The 20700-nt window shown below is 57.0% G+C and overlaps 1 protein-coding gene across 2 annotated transcripts; it reads left to right on the top strand.

Annotated features, from left to right (window-relative positions):
* Positions 1-3510: 3510 nt before the first annotated feature.
* On the top strand, positions 3511-20694 carry SAMD14 (sterile alpha motif domain containing 14). 2 transcript variants are annotated; one of them, XM_080680319.1, is made up of 10 exons: positions 3511-3826; positions 8157-8211; positions 14435-14601; positions 15072-15360; positions 16651-16738; positions 16838-16912; positions 17018-17177; positions 17920-18039; positions 18124-18279; positions 19065-20694. In XM_080680319.1, exons 2-10 carry the CDS (start codon positions 8169-8171, stop codon positions 19218-19220), a joined length of 1254 nt encoding a protein of 417 aa, XP_080536445.1. In that variant the 5' UTR covers positions 3511-3826; positions 8157-8168; the 3' UTR covers positions 19221-20694. The 2 variants fall into 2 exon arrangements, with proteins under 2 accessions (XP_080536445.1, XP_080536446.1); XM_080680320.1 differs by lacking the exon at positions 14435-14601 and having other exon boundaries at positions 3692-3826.
* Positions 20695-20700: the final 6 nt, after the last annotated feature.

The raw sequence follows: 20700 nt of genomic DNA, 5'->3' as shown, positions 1-20700 counted from the left end.
CCTCGCTGCCTGGTTTCTTGATTCATGGGAGGGTGATGGAGGGAGGACAGGGATGCCAGTCTGTGCCCAGTGGTCTCCTCCCACCACCAGTGCTTCTCTGTCCCTGAGTATCTTTCTAAGGAAAGCCCTGGTTCCCGGGCACTCCCTCTCTGCTACCATTGCCCCCATCAGTACCCATGCTTTTTTATCCATTCCAACTGGGCAAAGCTGGGGTTTCTAGAGAGTTCCTTAGGTGCATCCCATTCTTCTTTTTACAAGGCCGTTGATGGGATTCCAGGATGGGTTAGATATGGTAAGATGAACCCCAAGTCCTTCCCTGGAGAAATCCTCTAACCTGATGGGGATACCCAGCCCCTACTCTCACAAGACACCCTGAAGAATCTGAGGTTTCCAGGAGGTGGCAGCTGGGGACGGGAGGTGACATGTCAGAGCAGTTTTGTCCCCAGGGTCCTCTGGGAGCCCACTGGAGAGTCCTTAAATAGTCTAAGCCCCCTGTTCTGTGCCAGCAGGTCTGGTTGCTAACTCACCAGCTCTACATGCCAGGGTTCCAGGGACCAACATTGGTGAAGTCCCAAAGAGGTGACAGCAGGGGGAAGAGGACCAAGACTTGTGGCCATTTCCAAGAGCAGCCCCTCCTTGCTCGGGATACTGGTGTGTGTGTGTGTGTGTGTGTGTGTGTGTGAAGACTAAAGTACAAGGCACTTGTGTTCAGCGGCCTGACCCCCCACGGAGATTCTCACATTTCCCTTTGCCCTAAGAAATGGAAGTTCCAACGTCAGGGCCCTTCAAGGTCACCTTGGTGGGTCTGTAACAACACCTGCGATGGGTGGCCTCAGTGGCAGCCAGCTCCTGAAGCACCTTGCGGATGGCTCTGTCACACAAGTCTCACTCATGTCAAGTCAAATTCTGGCTTCCCATAGCTTGCTTTCTCAAACATCCTAGTTCTACACCTCAGGGCCACACAGGACCCATCCAGTCCCGCCACCACCTGAGGGTCACCTGGAAACCTGGGGGTGATGACCATGCCTCTCAAGGCAGCTCCAAGTGGATCGTTCTTGGAACACTTCTGGCAAGATATCGAGGTGGCTGAATCCCAGGGTCAAACCACAAGGTCATAGGTGCTGGCTCCAGAGTTAGAGGTCACTGAGGCCCTGCTCAGGAAACAGCCAAGATGTGAAATGGCTGGACCTCCCTGAGTGGGGAGGGAGACATGGGGGTTGTGAGGGCTTCTGCTGTCTGACGGGTTGAGTATCCAGGGTGGGATCCTGCTGCTCATCTGTCCTGGGTCTTAGGGGAGAGGGCTGCACATGGTATGTTCCAAAAGGTGGGCCACATAGCCCCCTCCCTCCCCGCCATGTCTAAGCCTAAGTGTGGTGTGTGGCTGAGGGTGCTGTGTGTGTGGCTTTGCTGAGAGTTTCTCAGGCCTGAGATGTGACTTGCCCATGAGCTATGTCCATGTTTGGGGCTGTGTGCCAAGTGGCGATGGGCAGGCCTATATGAGGCTTATTTCCTCAGCCCGCCCTGTCACCTGCCCAGTTCTTAGGAGGTTGGGTAGTTTGGAGACAACTCCAACACTTGCCATTGGGGGAGGGAAATCAGATAAAGGTTTTCTTAACTCCCAGAAGTGTAGGCATCACTAGGGATATGGGGTCCTCCCAGGTCCCATGGTCTAGCAGACACCCTCCCACAGAACCTGCTCCTCAACCCCAGCACTGACATTACATACCCATCCCCTACAGGGCCATATAACCAATCTCCCCACTCCAGCCTCCCACCCAGATCTCACCAGATGCCTGCAAGCCATGTCCATAAAGACCCCGGACAACAAATAGGCTGTCACTAAATTCGCCACCACCTCCCCATCACAATCCAGCCAGCACCCATGGCTGCCAGCAGATTCTAAAGATACCCAGAGACTCCCCAAACTCCTACAGATCTCCTTTAGCCCCTAAAGTATTAATTTTGTCCTCACCAAGACCATCCTGGCTCAAGATGCCACCTCTCACAGCCCCTCAGAGACTTGAGATGGCAGAGACACTGGCCATTGGGGAACTCTGTTCCTACAGACCACACCCCTCTCCCCTGAGCTCTGGACCTCACCGTCTGCTCTTAAACAAGCCACTTTCATTCTTCTAAGTCTCTGTTTTCTCCTCTTTAAATGGGGAGTCATAGGAACACCTACCTCATTTTTAATCTGAGAAAAGTGCTTAGTACAGTGCCTGGCACCTCCCAAGCCATCGCAGTATGGTAGCTAGCTGTTGACTTTTACATTATCTCCCCCGGGCTGGCCTGCCTCCACCTCCAGCTCACCAGGTCCAAGTCTGATCTCATCCCTCTCATCCCCTCATCCCTGCCAGCTCCACCTCCAGGGCCAAGCCCTGCAGTCATCCTAGACCCCTCCTCCCTCAGTGGCCAGCCAGGCCCCAAATGCTGTCAATCTCTTCACTTCTACATCCTGAATAGTTGTCAACTTGGTCTTTGATCTTCATGCCCACTGCCATCATCTCTCTACAGCCTCATGAGGGTGTCCCTGCCATCAGGCTGCCCTCTCCTGACCAGACGCCACGGAGGAGCCAGGGGTTCTTCCTAAAATGCAAGTCCGAGCCCCTCCCTCCCCTGTTACTTTTTCCCCTGCCGCTGAGGATAAATGTAAGCCCTCTGTCCACCCCGTCACCTCCACCTCTGCAGCCTCACTCATCTATTCTTCTCTCCATCCTCCACCCCGCCTCTCACCCCAGCCCCATTAGCAGGTCCACCCCGGCCTGGCCCGCAGGAGTAGCCACCCTATCACCTCCTCCGGGAATCCTTCCGGATCACTTCCATCCCCTTCCTCACCCCGCCTCCTGGCGGGGCCCAGCGCCCCCGCACCCCCACCCTGTGCGCTCTTCCAGCGCGGAGGTATCCTCCGTGAACCAGGCCTCCTAGCACCGGGCCTCCGCCCCCCCCCGCCCCCTCCACTGGACTACGCCGCGAGCCCCACGGCCGGGACCGGGTTGGTCCTGTTCCCCGCGGTCCCCTCAGGCCTCCGCGCAAACGACCACGCGGTGGAGGTCCGTTAAGTGGACGAATCAGGAGCCTTCACGGACCTTGCAGAGGAGGCGTAAGCCCCGTGGGTGCTAAGGTGGGGCCACTCCCCCCGGGGCCCGACTCCCGCGGGCTGAGAAGTAGCGACAACTCCGAACCCCCTTGCTGGGCCGCGTCGCCGGCCGCCTCCGCCCCTCCGCGCGCTGCCTCCGCCCCTCCCCCACCCCTCCCTCCCGCTCTTTGTCTCCCGGCGCCCACCTCCCCGCCGCGCGCCCCCAGCATCGCCCCTTCCGGGGGACCCCCGAGACCCCCACCGCCGCGACGCGACGCGACGCGCAACGGCCTGCCCGGCGGGGGAGGGGCCCGCGTCCAGGGGGCCTGGAGGGCGGGGAGGTGGCTCTCTCTGGAGCGCTCTCTCTCTTTCTCTCTCTCTCCCTCCCTCCCTCTCCTCTCTCTCACACACACTGCACACACTGACACGCACACACACACTCACGTACACACACTCACGCACACGCACGGAGCATCCTCCCATTAGGTCTCCCGGTCCAGCCCCGCCGGCGCCTCCTGCTTGCTGCAAACCCTCTCCAGCTCTCCCACACGCTCCCACCCCCTTCCCTCCGGCTTCAGGACCCTCCTCGCCGACCCGCACCCCACTCCTGGGATGGAGCGAATCGAGCCCGCCCGGAGCCCCCCGCGGCCGGGGTGACGGCCCCCGCCCCTCCCGCCGGCCCCCGCCCGGAGCACCATGGGCCCGAGGGGTTCCTTAGGCGCCGGACGCTGAAGATGACTGATGCTGGAGGTGAGGGGCCGGGATCCCGAGGCGGACGGGGGAGCGGGGCCGGGTGGCCACTCGGGCTTGCGATGGGACCCCGAGTGGGGTTGGATGGAGTGAAGCGACAAGGGCCTTTCTTCCCCTATCCCTAAGGGGGCTGCGCGGAGCTGGGGAGCTGGGCTGTCAGGGGAGGGGACGGAGATAGGATTTGTGTCCCTAATCCTCTCCCTCCAGCCCGCTGCCGGGATAAATTAATTTAAAAAACTGGTGTGGGAGGAGGGGGGAGAGGGCTTAACTCTTTCCTGTCCAACGCCGCCGAGAGGCTGATGGATTGGAAGGAAACTATCCGAGAGGCTCTGATGGGGGACTAGGGGCCCTAGGAGTGCAGGAGGTGCCCTGCCCTCCACCTCTACCCCAGCTCCAGTGGCGCCAGGGGAGTGGGGTGGGGGGTGGGGGGGCACGCTTGCCGGACGCCCCAAGCCTGGGCCTGTGGGAGAGGGGCTTGGCTTTCTCTAGCTGCACAACTGCCGCCTCCTGCCCCAGCCTCCTCTGCCGGCCATTCCTTCCAGCCTTTCCCAGTTGCACTTCTCTCTTGGTCCCTTTCTGCTCCTCCAGGGCACCTTTCCTCCAGTTGCCCCGCTGGGGCCACCCCTCTCCCGGCAGCAGATTCTCCTCTTCACAGCCCTCCTTGGGCCTCCAACAGGGCTGCGGGGGGGCCCTCTCCACGGCCGCTTTCCCCAACCCCACTCTCTGTCTCATTCTTCCTTCTCTCCGGGGCTCTGTGGGTTGACCCCGCACCCCCAACCGGTCTGTTACTACTACACCTTCTCTCTCCAGGGCTGTGCCCCTTTCTTTCTCTTTCTCCTTCTCCTTCCCCGGAGTCCCAAGAAGCTTTGAGCTCACCTGTCTCCCAGAAAAGGGTCAAAGGTCATTGGAGCGCCTCTTCTGAGAATTGGAAGGAGCGCCCAGTAGAGTCAGAGCTCAGACTGTGAGCGGAGGGACAGGTTCATTTTCTTCCTGTGACAGTTACCGGGTTGAATGTGTGTGTGTGTGTGTGTGTGTGTGTGTGTAGGAGTGTGATGGCTCAGTTTTGGAATGAGGGGGTTGAGTGGGAGAGACCTGGTGACCCCCTGGATGTCCTGCTTCCAGAGTAAGGAGGGTCCCCCAGCTACAGGGAGTTAGTTGGTGAAGGGAGGGGAAGAAGGCAGTTTGTGCTGAATCAGGATGGACTGGGCGCAGGTGTGAGCTGGAAGCCCAGCCCTCCCCTGAGGGCACCTGACAGAGGACTCTTCTCAGGAGGGTCTCCACCCTGGACTGGGACCTTGAATAAAGAACACCTGGGGCCCTTGCTTTACTCAGTGGTTAGAGCGGTGAGTTGGGGGTTCGATTCCCAGTCAAGGGCATGTACCTGGTTGCAGGTTCAATCCCTGGCTGGGTTGGTAGGGGTGCTCAAGGGAGAGGCAACCAATTGATGTATCTCTCTCACATCGATATTTCTCTCTCTCTCTTCCCCCCTCCCTTCCACTCTCTAAAAATCAATTGGAAAAAATATCCTCACTACTCGGGTGAGGATTAAAAAAATTAAAATCAATAAAACATGTTAAGAAAAGAACACATGGGATCTGCATGTCAGATAGTCTAAGAGAGGAGTCACCATAGCCTCCCTCAGGGAGCCTCCATTCTTTTTCTTAAAATATATTTTATTGATTTTTTACAGAGAAGAAGGGAGAGGGATAGAGAGTTAGAAACATCGATGAGAGAGAAACATCGATCAGCTGCCTCCTGCACACCCCCTACTGGGGATGTGCCCGCAACCAAGGCACATGCCCTCATGCCCTTGGCCGGAATCGAACCTGGGACCCTTCAGTCCGCAGGCTGACGCTCTATCCATTGAGCCAAACCGGTCAGGGCGGGAGCCTCCATTCTTATCAGTTTTTATTTTTATTTAATTTTTCTTTCTTTTTCTTTTTAAACCCTCACCCAAGGATATGGTTGTTTGTTTGCTATCGATTTGAGAGAGAGAAAGAAAGAGAAACACCAGTGTGAGAGAGAAACATCAGTTGTCTCCCGTATATACCTGACCGTGGATTGAACCCTCAACCTGAGTATGTTTCCTGACCCGGAATCCAACCCATGACCTTTCCTGTATGGGACAATGCTCCAGCCAGCGAAGTCATACCGGCCAGGGCTCCATTCTAATCTTCAGAGCATCCCTAGTCTGGTGGGGAATGCTGCCCCGGCTCCTCAGGGAGTCCCATTCAGATGTGTGTGGGAGAGATATGACCCACTTAGAGAATCAATGAAATATGAAAAATCCCTCATTTCCCAGTGCTCGGGTAAGGGTGGATTTAGAAATTATGTAGACAAATGGGAGGAGGGAGGGCTATCTAGGACAACTTCCTGGAGGAGGTGGCAGCTATGTGCTGGTCAGATGAAGCTTTATGATGGAATGAGGAAACTTGGTTTATTCTTAGGGGCAGCCTCCCTGCCCATCTGGCCCTTTAGGACAGGAAGAGTGGTCCCACAACTTCTTTGCTGCTTGCACCCAGAGTTCAAGAATGGCAGGAGAGTTCTTGGAGGGCCCGTATACTGGCCCCTTCTGATACCTCATTTCCTGTTTTCAGCCCCAAGCACCCATAGAGCCTGCTTCTCCCAGTTCTAGCCAGTATGGACCAGCTCCCTTTCCTCTTTGTCCCCGCAGTGTCCTTTCCTTATGAGCACCTTCCAAAACTGCAGATCATCACCCAGGATAGGGCAGAGGGGCGGGAGACCTGGGTCAAGGTTGAGTTCTGCCAATTATCTCCTGCATCTTGGTTTTCACACCTGTAACGTGGGGATACTAAGAATCCCAAGCCTGGCTAGCTCTCTGTGAGATGATGTCTCTGTGAGATGATGTCTCTGTAATAACAGGACAGCTGGAAAAGGCCCCAGGCACGTGACTTAGCTTTCTTACACCCGCCACATGTCTGGTCTACCCCAGTGCCCTGCCCTTCTCATGCAGACCTGAGTGTTAGAGGTAACTGGAGCCCTAGCCAGTTTGGTTCGGTGGATAGAGAGTTGGCTTGTGGACCAAAGGGTCCCGGGTTTGATTCGGTCAAGGGCATGTACTTCGGTTGTAGGCTCCTCCCCAGCCCAGAACCTGGTCGGGGCTCATGCAGGAGGCAACCAATGGATGTGTTTCTCTCACATCAATGTTTCTGTCTTCCCCTCTCTCTTCCACTCTCCCTAAAAATCAATGGAAAAATATCCTGGGGTGAGGATTAAAACACAAACAAACAAAAAAGAACTGGAGATCATGGCCCCAGAATGCAGTGTGCCCCTGCCCCTGCCCCTGAGCTTCCTCGCTCTCCCTTCATCCAGTATTCCCCTGCCCCTCTGACACCCAGGCCTTAGTGTCGGCTGCTGCAGTCCTATATCTGCTAGGAAGCCCCAGTTGTTTCAGCTGTACATATCCTGCTTCCCCAACTGCCCTCCTTGCTTCCCACCAAAAACACAAAATCATTCCCCCACCCATCTGCACTTCTTCCCAGAACATGCTCGATGCATCATAGAGATTTGGCTGTCCACTGTTGTGCTGAGAGTACTCCTCGTACCCTCTGGCATCTGTGGGTCTGTCTAGAACTGAGTTTGTCAAGAACAGTGGCTCTGGCGCCAGCTTCCTGAATAGCTCGTGTTCAGGAAGGCAGGTGGTGAGTGCACCAGTGATGGGGGTAGGGAGGTAGGACTGGGTGATGGATTGGAAGATGGGTGGGTGGATAGTATGAACTGATGGATGCAAAGATGGATGGATGGAGGGATGGATGGATGGATGGATGGGTAGATGATGGGTGGATGAATGTGTAAGAAGGGCGGTAGGTAGATGGATGGATGGAAGAACCTGAGTTCTGGTCCTGATATTGTCGTTAACTTATTATGTGATCTTAGGCCATTCTCCCTGTTGCTTTATTTGTAAAATGAGTGGATTGGATTTAAGAATCTCCCAAGATTTCTCCTAGATTTTCTGTTGGCCAATTTATGATGATTAAAAGTTTTTCGGGAAAGCTAATGGAGGAAAGGCCCAAGAGAGTGAAGGGGAGAAGTTCTGTGACCTGGGTGGAGGCCCACGGCAAATCAGCTGGGACCCTGAGCACAGGACTCTGCCTGTGTCTACACCTTGGACCTGCTTCTGCCTCCTGCCCCGCCCACCACAGTCTGGGCTATCGTTCAGATAACTTCTCTTCCCGGGGCTGGAGGAAGCGTTCTGAGGGAACCTGAGGGGCCAGCGGCCAGGAGCAGGTAGCCATTGGTGGCTCCCTGGCTTCCACCAACCTGAACCTCTTACCCACGGTCTTTCTCTCCACCCCTTTGTTCTCCCCAGCTCTCTTGAGCCATGGCTTCTTCAAAGCTCCGAGAACCCGCTGATGAGGTTTTTGGTAAGTTCTGTTTGGCTCTATCTCTAGCCAAGGCCACCTGGCCCTTGGTGTGGGGTGGCAGGGAGGAGTCCCTTGGGGACTTTAGTGTGTGTGTGAATGTGTATGTTGTGGTCGTACAGCCTGATTCGTTGTCACACATCTGGACATGACAGTTACAACAGCAGCAATCTTAACAAGGATCCTCTTTTATTAAGGGCTGTCTCGTGCCAGGTACTAAGGCCAGCACCCCCATCTCCCATGCACTGTCTCCTTGAATCCTCACACTAATGCTAAGGAGTGTATCCATTTTTCAGACAAGGAGCTAGGGCACAGTGCTGGAGTGACTTGCCTTAAAGATCACAGGTAGGTTAGTGGCAGAGCTGGGACTCCAGGCTGCCTAACTCCCTGCTCTCAGTCATGGTGCGATACACCTGTACCCCCCAGGACAGGTGACACACATCACTCTTAATTTGCATAAATAAGGGACCTCACTCTGCATGGATGTACACAGAATTCAAATGTATGCAGTCTCAGCACACACCGGGGTGCATGCACACACCTGCCTGTGCCATCCTTTACCCCCTGCGACCTTTCTATTGTATGAATTGGAGGTAGACCAACCAGCAGGGCAGAGTTCCCAGCATACAGTGGGGTGGAAAGGCTGTTTCCCAGCTGGATTTGGTGCAGGAGTCAGTGAGCAAAGGAACATGGAGGAGAGGAGGAGACAGACAGGAGCGCCTGAAGCCTGTAACGTGTGCAGCTTTCAGAACTCACATTGGTGTGCATGACGGTGGGGGGCTCCTGGTGTGGAAGGCCACAGGGCCTCCCAGCTTCTCCTCCCCTGACTTCTCCTCACCTCTGCCTTCCTTCCCTTCCCGCCTCCCCCTCCCCTGCTCACCTCCTTCTCCCCTGCCACTGCCACATGCCCTGGCAATGCCAGGAACTGCTGCCTCCCTGCTCCTAGGGAACGCTGCTCCACCTCCACCCAGGCCTGGGCTGACCTCTGGCCTGACAAGAGGCTTTTCGTTCTCCACTCCCCTCTCCCACCCCAACCCTTCCTGTTTTCCTTCTCCCTCACAGCCCTGCCTGCTTCCCCAGGCAAAAGGCAATTAAATATTCAAGACTTCCCACTGCCCTGGGCCTGAGTAGCTCCCTGGGGGAGAGTGGGGAGGGAAGCATCTGGAGGGAAGGATGGAAGAAAGGGAGGGCCCGGGAGAGCAGGGGACTGGAGGAGGGACTGCCCCCCCTTGCTGCCTAGATCCTCCAAGGTGAGATGACCATGGTCCTGTGGTCATGGCTCAGGGTCAGGAGCAAAGGGCCCTCTCCCTGGCCCTCCTCTGTCTTCCCATACCTGTGCATGTATGTGAGTCTGTGTAACACAGACACATGCCAACAATATTTTGTTGTGGGAAACCAAAAGTAGAGGTGGCGGGTCACCGGCTGAGCCCTAGCACCCCCCGCCCCCCCCCCCCCCCCCCGCCCCGGAGTGGCAAGAACGCTGGCCTGGGAGCCAGGAGACCTGGATGCTATGACCTCTGACCTGGGTTACACCTTTCCTCTCCCAGCCTCACCTTCCCCACCTGTAAAATGAGGGTTTGGACTCAGAAGTCACTCCCATCTAGGCCTCAGAGGAGGTACAGCTGGCTTGTTAGTTACAAACCGAGCCTTGGGAGCCAGGCTGCCTGTAACCCCGCCGGCTCTTCACCAGCCCTATGAAGGCTGCCTGGGGATTCCCGGAGTCTCTTCTCACAGGGCTGTGGGAGGTTTAAACGAGCTAGTAATTGTGAAGCACTTAGACCCAGCCAGTGAGAACTCAGTAAGTCTTAGCTGTTACTGCTCTGTCTTCAGTCCGCAGTCCTCACTGCTTCAGGAGATTCACTCGGTGGCAGGGGGCAGGGAACGGAAGGCTCCCTCCCCCAGCTCAGCCCACGGCCTGCACACGCCCGAAGGGAAGCAGGGATGGCTCAGGGGCCAGAGCAGTGGGGTCAGACCTGGAGTCCAAGATAGCAGTCCTCTGGCAGCACCTCTCCCCTGTCCATCCACTCAGCTGCCCCCGGACAGGTGCCTCTCTGGTCCACCCCCCGCAGCCAGGCCAGTGCCCTCTCCTTGCAGGCTGCACTGGTGCCTGCTGATCGCCGGGCACTCCAAGCCCAAGACCACGCCGTCCCCTCTTGTTCTTTCTGCCACCTTGGCTCTGTATTGTCACCCACGCCTCAGCCTGGCTACTTCATCTAAAACAGTGGCGCCAGTCACTGCCTGTCTCCCTCATACATTTGACAGACGTTAGAGGTACCGCCGAACAAGCCAAAGCCACTGCCATCACGGAGCGTGAATTCTAGCTCAGGGCCGAGCAGCGGGGCGGACCACAAAGCCCACACGGCTAAACAGGGAGGAGGGTAGAAGGTGAGGGGTGCTGTGCAGAGGAGGGAACGGGGGCGATGGCCCTCATCAGCACTTGCGTGTAACTGGAGTCCAGCTCTGCCCAGCTCTGCACCTGTCCATGGAAGCGTGGCTTTACTTTGCTTGTCAAACAGCTACTGAGCACCTGCCCTCGGCCAGGCCCCACACAGGCTCTTAGGGACACGTGGACAGGCAAGGGTGTCACTTCTGCTGTGTAGACTCGCATGGGACACTCTTCCCAACCAGATCATAGTGGCTGTCCGGAGTGGGGGGGAGGTGACAAGGTCACATATTGGAGTTGCGGGCCAGACAAGGGTGGAGAGTGATGGGGCAGAGAGAGCAGCAGGACCACAGGATGGAGGTGGGACATGAAGGAAGAGGCGTTATCAGTATAAGCGGTTCCATCCAGTGCCCACTGCAGCCAGTGCCTGTGAGCACTTAGGAAGTCACAGGCGTTACGGGGAAGCACGTTCTATGGATGCTCTCATTTAGTGCTCACAGCTCTGTAAGGAAGATACTGCTGGCATGGCCCCATTTTACAGATGAGGATGCAGTTAGCTAAACGTAAGTAACTTGTTCAGGGCCAACCAGCCAGCAAGTGGCAGGACTGGGTTCAACCCAGGCCATCTGGCTCCAGGGCTTCTGCTCTCAACCAAGGTGTGCATATCCGAGCACGCTGTGCAGAGGAGGGAGTGAGGGCAGCACAGCAGAGTGGGGGCTGGACCGCTCAGGACTTGAATGGAGGGCTGAGGGGCATGGACCACTCCCCACCCCTCACCCGACCCTCTGCCTGGGGTTGCAAAAGCAGGTGAGTATGAGACAGTCAGAAATGGGCTTTAGGAATTTCTTCTAACTTGTGGAAAGTGGGTGGGGAGACAGAACAGAGCCTGGCACACATTAGGAGCAGGGAACTAAGGATGGAGGATGCTGAGGCCATGCTCTGGGACAGTGGGGCAGGGTGGGGGTGGGGTGGTGGAGGGGGAGATGGGAGGTGGGCAGCTGGGGAAGGCCTGACCTAAGGCAATCAGTCCTGTTGGAGAAAGAGGCCAGGTTCCAGGGGTGTGCGGAGGCCAATCTGTCCTTTCATTGAAATATTTTCTGACCACTGCATACGAGGCACCATTCTGTGCCTGTGTTAGAGCAATGGACAAACTAGAAACATCTCTGCTTGTGGAGCTGACCTTCTAAAGGGTGGAGATACAGGAAAAAACAGGGGTGTGAAAAATGGGTTCTGGGGGTCTTAGAGATTCTGTGGTCAGGGAGGTCCTCAATGAGAGTATCTAAGCCAAGACCGGAAGGTGAGAACCATGCAGACCTCGCGGCTAGAGCCTGCGGGACAGGAAGAGGAAGTGCAGAGGCCCCGAGGTGCAGGTTAGGCTTGCACGAAGAGCCAGGCTGGAGTGGAGAGAGGGAGAGCAGCAGAAGCTCAGGGAGGTGGCACAGGCTGTGTCTCAGAGGGCAGACTCGGGGTGGAAGGCTCCTGGGAGACGCAGGCTCTTCCTCTCTGTGAGGTGGAAGTCACAGAGGAGTGACACGGGCTGACTCGTTTTATCAGGATCACTCTGGCAGCGGTGTTGAAAATAGACTGTAAATGGGAAGAGGAGGAGGAGGGAATACCAGCTGGGAGGCGAGAGGAGATGATGACCTAGACAGGCTGTGAGGAGTTCTCTTTTGTCTCCCCTCCTCTACCCTCCCCTCCCCTCCCCTCCTCTCCTCTCTCCTACCCTCTCTTTTTCTCCCCTACTCTTCTGTGAACTCTCTCTCCTCTCTCTCCCCATATGCATACGTGCATGTGAGTGTGCATAACAGACACTTACGAACACTCTTTTATTGTGGGAAATGAAGAGTGGAGAGAATAGCACTGTGCTCTCCATCATGTGCACGTACTTGTCACTCAGCCGCAGCCATCGCCAGCTTGCGGATTAGCCCTGCTCCGTCTCTATCCCTTTGCATGCTCCTCTCCTCTTCCCCTGGATTATTTTGAACCTAGTCCAAAACATCTTGTCATTTCACCATGAATATTTCAGTACGTCTAGATACGTGCCAGAAGCAGCGCTAAGAGGAACTGTGGATGGGTGGGTGTGTGGGGTGGAGGGAGAAAGAGGGCCCAGGGATGGCTCCAGGGGTTTGCTCTGAGAAGCTGGAAGGATCAAGCTGCCATTTGCTGAGCTGGGCAGACTGGGAGGAGCAGCTTGGGGGTGGGGCAGTGGTCGGCAAACTCATTAGTCAGCAGAGCCAAATATCAACAGTACAGCGATTGAAATTTCTTTGGAGAGCCAAATTTTTTAAACTTAAACTTCTTCTAACACCACTTCTTCAAAATAGACTCGCCCAGGCCGTGGTATTTTGTGGAAGAGCCACACTCAAGGGGCCAAAGAGCCGCATGTGGCTCGCGAGCCGCAGTTTGCCGACCATGGGGGTGGGGTGTCCAGTTTTGACATGCGCATTGAAGATGCCCATTGGACATGCAAGTGGAGATGGCAGGTAGGCAGCTGGACACATGAATGACCACCTGGGTCTGGGGCTGAGGGGCAGCGCAGCATCTGGGTGAAGGACGAGGCCTTTCACTGAGCCAGGGGACAGAGGAGCAGCCAGTTGGAGGCCAGGTGGTGGGTTTGTTTTGATGGGTTGAGTTTGAGGTGCCTGGTGCCTGGACATGACAGGTTCCCTGGCAGGTGTTGAGGTGCCCAGGTTTGGGATCCAGGGGAGGGGTCAGGGCTGGAAATAGACATGGGTGGTGGGTAAGCCAGGAGAGCACTGGGATGTCTGCAGACAACAGAGAACAGGCATGGGTGATGGGATGGGGTCCCTGAGCTCACTGGAGGTAGAGGGGAAGAAAGGTCTTAATCCATCCCGAAGTCTCAGAAGAACCTTTTCTGCCTGGAGACTCCGGGGCCAAGGTCGGGGTTGAGAGACACACTGCAGAGTGAGGGCTTCATGCTCAGGTGGAGCAGATGGAGCTAGGAGCAATAGGGTTTATCCACGGCCCACTCACTGGGTTTGCCAACTCTTCCTCCACATCCCCAGCCAGGACCTGGCCCTGGGCCACAGACCCCAGGACAGGACCCGGCCTCAGGGGACTGTGAGTTTTCCTCCCTGCAGCTGCCACTGGTTTGTGTGTGTGTAGAGGGTGGGGGTGGGGAGCAGGGATCCCTCTGCTCCAGTTCAACCGAGAGCCAATGGTGCTAATACTGAGTGTGACCCTGAGCATGGCACAGCAAGCCAGTGTCCCTAGCGGGGCCAGCCTCTGGAGCCAGACTGGCCATGCTCCAATCCCAGACCACTGCTAGCTGGTGGCTTCGTCAGGAGACTTCCCTCTCTGAGCCTCAGTTTGCTCAGCTCTAAAATGTGTATATAACTGTCCCTAGCCTGGTGCACGGTAGGCACTTCTTCAGTGATAGCCACTGATACCGTGATCTCTCCAGTCTCCTCCCCCAGCCCTTCCCTCCACAAACCTATACCCTCCAATTGCCCGGGAGGTGCCCCCTTTGCCCCGCTGCCCTACTTCCCAGCATCGCATATACCAGTCTCGCCAACCTGGTTGATATATGCAGATCTTAAGACCCAGCCCTGGCCTGTCCTCCTCTGACCCAGCCAGCCAGGGCGGTCCTGTCCCCCTCTGCCTGTGAGGGGTTCCATCACCCTGCTGTATCTATGTGCTGACGAGTCTGCTTCCCCGGAGACTGAGAGAGACCGTTTCCCATCTCATCTGCACTCCCAGTGCCTGGCACTCGGAAACATTCATTGAATGTCTGGGGTGTGAGTGCAGGTGGCCACTTGAGGTGGGCCTCTGGGCTTGCTGTCCTCACGCATCTGGTCTCTGCCCCCTTCACCCGGTTTGCAGACCTAGACTTGGCTGTGCCAGAGACCGTCAGACTGGACAGCAGTTTACACAAAGCCCGGGCCCAACTGCTGGCCAAAGGCCGTAGGCATCGGCCTTCCCGCTCGAGGCTTCGGGACAGTGCCAGCTCTGCGGAGGATGGTGAAGGCTCCGATGGGCCCGGAGGCAAGGTTGGGGCAGCTCACCCAATCACACGTACCCCACCCACTCTTCCTGCCCCTGGAGAGTCCCTCCAAACCCTCTTCCAGGGAAACCACACACCCAGGCTTCTGATATAATAATGCTCACAAGCTTTAGCTACCTTCACATTTGGCTCATTTCATCCTTAAGGAAGAGATTATCATCCTCATCTTACAGATGAGAAAACTGAGGCTCAGAGGTTCCGTAACAAAGTCACACATCAATAGGAGGTGGGATTCAACCCCAGCCTGTGTGACTGAATGCCCCCGTTTCCCACCTCTCACTGCCCAGCCACCCCTCCACCCGCATGGGGAAAACCCCCTCCAAGTCCCCCGATAGACCCAGGAGTCCGGGCTCCACGCCTCAGAGGCTCCGGTGCAGTTTACAGGGTGAGCCTGGCGCCCAGTCCCTCAGGGAAGCGGGGAGGAGGGATGGCGGTGAGCGGCTGCCCCTCCTGCAGGTGACCGACGGCTGCGGGAGCCCCCTGCACCGGCTGCGCTCGCCTTTGCACTCGGGCCCAGGGTCTCCGGCCGTGGGCTCGTTCTGCCTGGAGCCTCCGGGGTTGCGGCGCAGCCTGGATGAGGATGAGCCGCCACCCTCGCCGCTCACCCGCTACCGACCCCTGCACAACGCCGCTTCGCACGAGGGCCTGGCCGCCGCCTCCTGCTCGCCGCCGCGCTCCGCGCCCTCCTCGGACAGCTCGCCCAGCTTTGTGCGCCGCCACCTGCGTGCGGAGCCGCACAGTGAAGGTGAGCAAGGCCCGCGCAGCTCCCCCTGCTGGTGCGCGCGGGGACCGCAGCGGCACCGAAGCGCAAGGATGGACCAAGTGCAGGGTGGGGGTGGTGATGGTGGTTAACACCTGGTTTCACTAATCTGAGCGCCTACGACTGGACGACTGGACGCTGGGCACACAAGCGAGCAAACAGATGCAGTTTCTCATCCTCCGGGGGCTTGTAGTTTCCCGGGAGGAACAATGAAATAGTTCCTTACAGCCTACCGGTTGGCGACCGCTGCTCCAAAGGTTTCCTTAAATCGGCGGTCGCCAACCTTTCGGACCTCACGGACCACCAGTGGTCCGCTGGTAGAGTGCAAGCAATCCAATCATCCTTTAATGATTATTTGTATAGTTAATTGAGTTAAATGTATAGTTAAATGAATTATATGTATAGTTAAAGCTGTAATAAGTGCTATGTGATAAATGTACACGGAGGTGAGAGTGTGGCAAGCCGGCAAGGCCATGGGTGAACCTGAAAGAGGGTGGTGAAGGATTTAGAAAAGACAGACAAGAGAATAAGGCTGGGTCTAGGTGGGACGCTGCTTCTCTGATGGAGAGTCAGTGCCAGTGCCTGCAAGCCGAGTCTTTATTTTATAGCCAGATTCCAGGACATAAAGTAAGGGCGTGGTCAAGATGTTTACAATGTTCTCGGGGTTTCGAGTCTACTCAATTACATGCACCTGATCAAGCTTTATTTACTTGCTGCACCTCCCTCAGCCCATATCACTTAACCACGTGGGGCTACAGGTTCGGACCATAAGGTCAAGCTTACAACTATAGCCTTTGGCTATAATTGTGCTGGGACTTACACGTGGCTTTGCCACCAGAGGATCGTGCCCTCTTATTAGTCCCAGGCTTGACCCTCTCCACAAGAAAGCATATAAAAGGTGACAGGACCTAGTTGGGAGCATCCTGGAAGGCTTCTCTGAGGAAGTGACATGTGGTGCAAGATTGGAAGACTGGTTAGAAGTTGGCCAAGATAAAATTAACACGAAATAGTAGTGGTCCCTACCTTTTCAGAGTGGTTTATGGTTTGCATAAGGTTTTCATAAACATCCCATTAGGTCCCATGAAATATCCCCGTATTTGAGATGAAGGGAGCTCAGAGAGTTAAAGTGACTGTCCTAGGTCACACAGCCAGTGAAGGGCACCAGAGCCAGACTGCATGATTCTAAGTTGGGAGAATGTATACCACCTCACACTGGCAGCTGGAGGAGGCAGGTAGGCAACCACACAGGCTCTTTCCTTCCCTCCTCCCCAAAAGATGATAGTCGGGATGCCAGCCCACCTGAGCCTGCCAGTCCCACCATTGGCCTGGATAAGAAGACTCGCCGGAAGTTCCTGGACCTGGGGTGAGTGGAGGAGGGACCAGAGCCAAAGGCGTGGAGCTGTTGGGGCGCAGGGTAGCACAGTGGGCAGCACTGGCCCACTCCCCTCTTCCCTCCCCGTAGGGTCACCTTACGCCGAGCATCTACTAGCAAGAGCCGGAAGGATAAGGGCAGCAACCGCCTGTCCATGGGCAGCAGGTAAGTGGTACCCACCACACCTCAGCCTCAGCTTCTACCCATAATTCCCTGTGGCCCCAGCCCTCTCCTCGGTGCCCACACCCATGCAGGACGCTCTCTCCACAGGGAGTCGGTGGAGGGGTCCAGCAGGTCAGGGGGCTCCCCGTTCCTGCCCTTTTCCTGGTTCACAGACAGTGGCAAGGGCTCAGCGTCCTCCGGCAGCACCACCTCGCCTGCCTGCTCCCCTAAACATGAGAGCTTCAGCCCTAAGAAGTCAGCTTCTCAGGTAAGTCCATGGCCTTCGTGCCCCCATACTGGCCCTAGGGCTCAGATGACATGAGCGCATACTCCACTCTGGCTCGGGCTGGGATCCAGGCATTCCTAGAGTCCATTTGTCCTCCATAAAGCCATTCGATGATTCATTCATTCATCATCTCAGTTTGTGCATTCACTTGTTCACTTATTCATATTCTGATTAAGTTGTTGATTCATTCATTGCTTCATCATTTCAGCACATCACTAAATACTGTGATTCCCCTAGCGCCGTGGTCTGCAAACTGCGGCTCGTGAGCCACATGCGGCTCTTTGGCCCCTTGAGTGTGGCTCTTCCACAAAATACCACGGCCTGGGCGAGTCTATTTTGAGGAAGTGGCGTTAGAAGAAGTTTAAGTTTAAAAAATTTGGCTCTCAAAAGAAATTTCAATTGTTGTACTGTTGATATTTGGCTCTGTTGACTAATGAGTTTGCCGACCACTGCCCTAGCGTACACCCAGCCTGAGGTCTCCTCTGTTCCTGCTAACTTTTCTGCCTGGCTCATTCTAGCCCCATGTCCTCCCACAGGCCTCAGATCCTGGTGCCTCTCACGAGTCACCAAGTCATATGGTGCCTGCCCAGCTCCTGGCTCATGTATAGGGTGCCTGGTGCCTTGTCCAGGACATCACCGTCCAGATGGGGGAGGGTGGGTTGGGGGGACTCCCTTGAGCTGGGGCAAGCTTTCTGCTCAGCAGCATGCACTCCCTCCTGTCTAGGAATCCACCCTGAGTGATGACTCCACACCCCCCAGCAGCAGCCCCAAGATCCCGAGTGGTCCCCGGCAGGAGGCCAAGTGTTCCTACCCCTACCACACGCTGTCCCAGTCTTCGGATGAGGTGAGCAGGCCCTGGCCTCTGACTGCCAGGTGCGCAGGCCACAGGCCAGGTCTTCCCCCTCACTCTCCTTGGTCTCCGCCCCAGTTCCTGGATGAACCTCTTCCCACTATCCACCACTGGACCAGTCAGCAGGTGGGCCAGTGGCTGCACAGCCTCAACCTGGAGCAGTATGCCGCCGAGTTTGCCGCACGGCAGGTGGACGGGCCGCAGCTACTGCAGCTGGATGGAAGCAAACTGAAGGTGGGTCAGAGCCTGAGGCAGCCTTCAAGGATTGGGTTCCCCTATCCTGACCTTGTCACTCCTACTGCCCTAACCCCTGACGTCCAGGCAAGGTCCTTGGCCTGATCTTTGTACTCTAGCATGGGTCCTCAGTCTGACTTGAAACTCAAACCCAATTCTTTAGTTTGACCTTCAAGCTCCAGACCTTGACATTTAGGGCTTCAGCTCATCTAACTCTTGACTCTGATGGGTCTCCTGGTATCGTGGGAAGCAGGCCTCCCCCCTGATCACCTTGTCTGATTCTCAGTTGTGGAGGCGGGTGGTAATGGAGGGAGAGCAGGAGGGGCCTGATGTCCGTGCTGCGAGTTTTGGCCTGTTTCCACCCTCTGCCAAGTTGCTTGGGGAAGGACTGGGGAGGGGAGTCCCCCGGGCAGCCTCTGGAGTGGGAAGGGGCCTCACCAACTGACCAGCTATGTGACCTTGGGCAAGCTGCACCCCATCTCTGGACATCAGGGTCATGGCCAGGCTGAAATTCTGAGTGGAGGAGTGGGAGCCAGGGATTATGGGAAGTGGAGGATGGTGGGGGCTGGGGTGTTGGTAAAGGGCCTGGTGCTCTCCACCCTCTTCTCTCCCAACTACTCCCATTCCCAATTCTTGCCCTGAGGGTGTCTGACCCACTGGCAAGTCTGGGAGGTGGAGGCGACACTTCAGAGAGGACAGGTGGAGCTCCAGAGAGGGCACACCTCAACACAAAGAACCTGGGGTGGTTCTGGGGCGCTTTCCCTCACTCTCAACTCCTCCCCCAGAGCCTGGGGCTCAGCAGCTCGCATGACCGGGCACTGGTGAAGCGGAAGGTGAAGGAGCTGGCAGCGGCCGCTGAGAAGGAGCGCAAGGCCCAGGAGAAGGCTGCCCGGCAGCGCGAGAAGCTCCGGCGCAGGGAGCAGGAGGCCAAGAAGAGCTAGAGGAGAGCGAGGCAGGCATGGCACCAGGCGCGGGCAGCCGCCGCCCCCGCTCGGCGGGCACAGGCTCCCCGGGGAAGTGGAGCTTGGGCTGGCCTGGCCCCACGGTCTCAGGGGTACATGCCCTCTCTCATCTTGTCACTCTGTCTGGACCAAGATCCCCCAGAAAGGGAGACCCAGGGAGAGGGCCCAGTACTAAATCGACTTCCAGAACTGGTTTGGCACAGAGTTCCTGGGGGAGGTTGCAGATTATGGGAAGAGGGCAGCGAGGCCAGAGCTAAAGGCAGCCTGGGAGCCCAGAGGTACCTGGGTCTGACCCTCTGTCCTCAGGCCACCGTGGTGCTGGGGCTGGCAGTGAGCTGGCATGCCTACCTGCCTGCCTTCCAGAGGCCCTGCCATGGGCCAGGGTCCCAGGGCTCGGACAGGTGGCTGAGCTGCTGGGGAGGAGTGGGTGGGTGGAGTCGTTCCTCTCCGGCTCTCCAAGGCGGCCGAGTGTGGGAGAGCTCTCTGTTCCCAGGGAGCCGGTGGGCACTGCAGCAAGCTGCACTCAGGGTAGACTCCCACTCTCCTCAGCAGGAGAGCAGAGGAAGCAGCATGGCTATCCGCGCGGCCTGTGCAGAACGTCAGGCGAAGGGAGGATGAAGCCTCCCTCTTCTCTTCCCCTCCCCTGCCCTGTGGCCCCCATGACAAGATGACACCTTACAGGCCTGCCCCTCCCCGGGCCCAGCCAGGCCTGCGTCTGTCCTGCTCTCTAAGGCAGGCCCCCTCCTCCTCCGGCTGCCCTCAGAGGGCACCTGAGCCCTCCCTGCCCACAGAACAAACTCAGAGCTGGTGGAGACACAGGACGCCCCCTGCCAATGCCTGTGTGGGACTGAACGGGCGAATCCTCACCCTAGCCAGGCAGAGGCAACTCTAGGTCCCCTGGAAACTGCTCGACTGGCAGCGTTTGTCAGTCCTCCCTCATCTGGAAGACAGTGCAAGCTCTGCCTACAGGAGGGGTGGGGCCAGCTCCCAGGAGTGTATCCCAGCAGCCCATGGATGGCACCTGTCCTTGTAGGGAGAGCATTCGGGGCTACAAAACTAGCCCAGCTTCTGGAGCACTGGCCAGTTTCCAGTGGGGTTAGGGGACTTCTGACTAGAAGTGACCCCACCCCTCCATCTGCCTGGAGCGGGGGACAGGACCCAGTGCATGCCGACTCCCCTCATTCCTGCCCAGGGTTTGCGGCTTGAGGGCCACCCCGTCCCTGGGACCTAGCCCTTCCTTTGCTGCTCTTTGCTGTCTGCGCTGGAGGAGGGGCTTCAGAGGGAAACAGATATGGGGGCACTGGCACCACCTGGGCCCGGTGGAGGCTGGTGGGGAGGTTGGAGGGCACCCAGGTCCTGGAAACTATCGGGGGCTCTGTGGGTGCCCACCTGCATGTGAAGGGGGGAGGCAGTACTCAATTCATTTCAATAAACACTTATGATGTGCCAGTGATCTCCG

This window comes from Plecotus auritus, assembly GCF_963455305.1.
Source record: "Plecotus auritus genome assembly, chromosome: 7".
Classification (NCBI taxonomy): domain Eukaryota; kingdom Metazoa; phylum Chordata; class Mammalia; order Chiroptera; family Vespertilionidae; genus Plecotus; species Plecotus auritus.
This window is presented reverse-complemented; position numbering and strand designations above follow the sequence as displayed.

What these genes read in the sequence shown, in the direction of transcription:
- SAMD14 (XM_080680319.1), top strand. Translation starts at nt 8,169, where the DNA reads ATGGCTTCTTCAAAGCTCCGAGAACCCGCTGATGAGGTTTTTG. An exon ending in TGTCCCAGTCTTCGGATGAG is followed by an intron (nt 18,040 to 18,123) that starts GTGAGCAGGCCC and finishes TCTCCGCCCCAG; the next exon opens with TTCCTGGATGAACCTCTTCC. An exon ending in TGGATGGAAGCAAACTGAAG is followed by an intron (nt 18,280 to 19,064) that starts GTGGGTCAGAGC and finishes CTCCTCCCCCAG; the next exon opens with AGCCTGGGGCTCAGCAGCTC.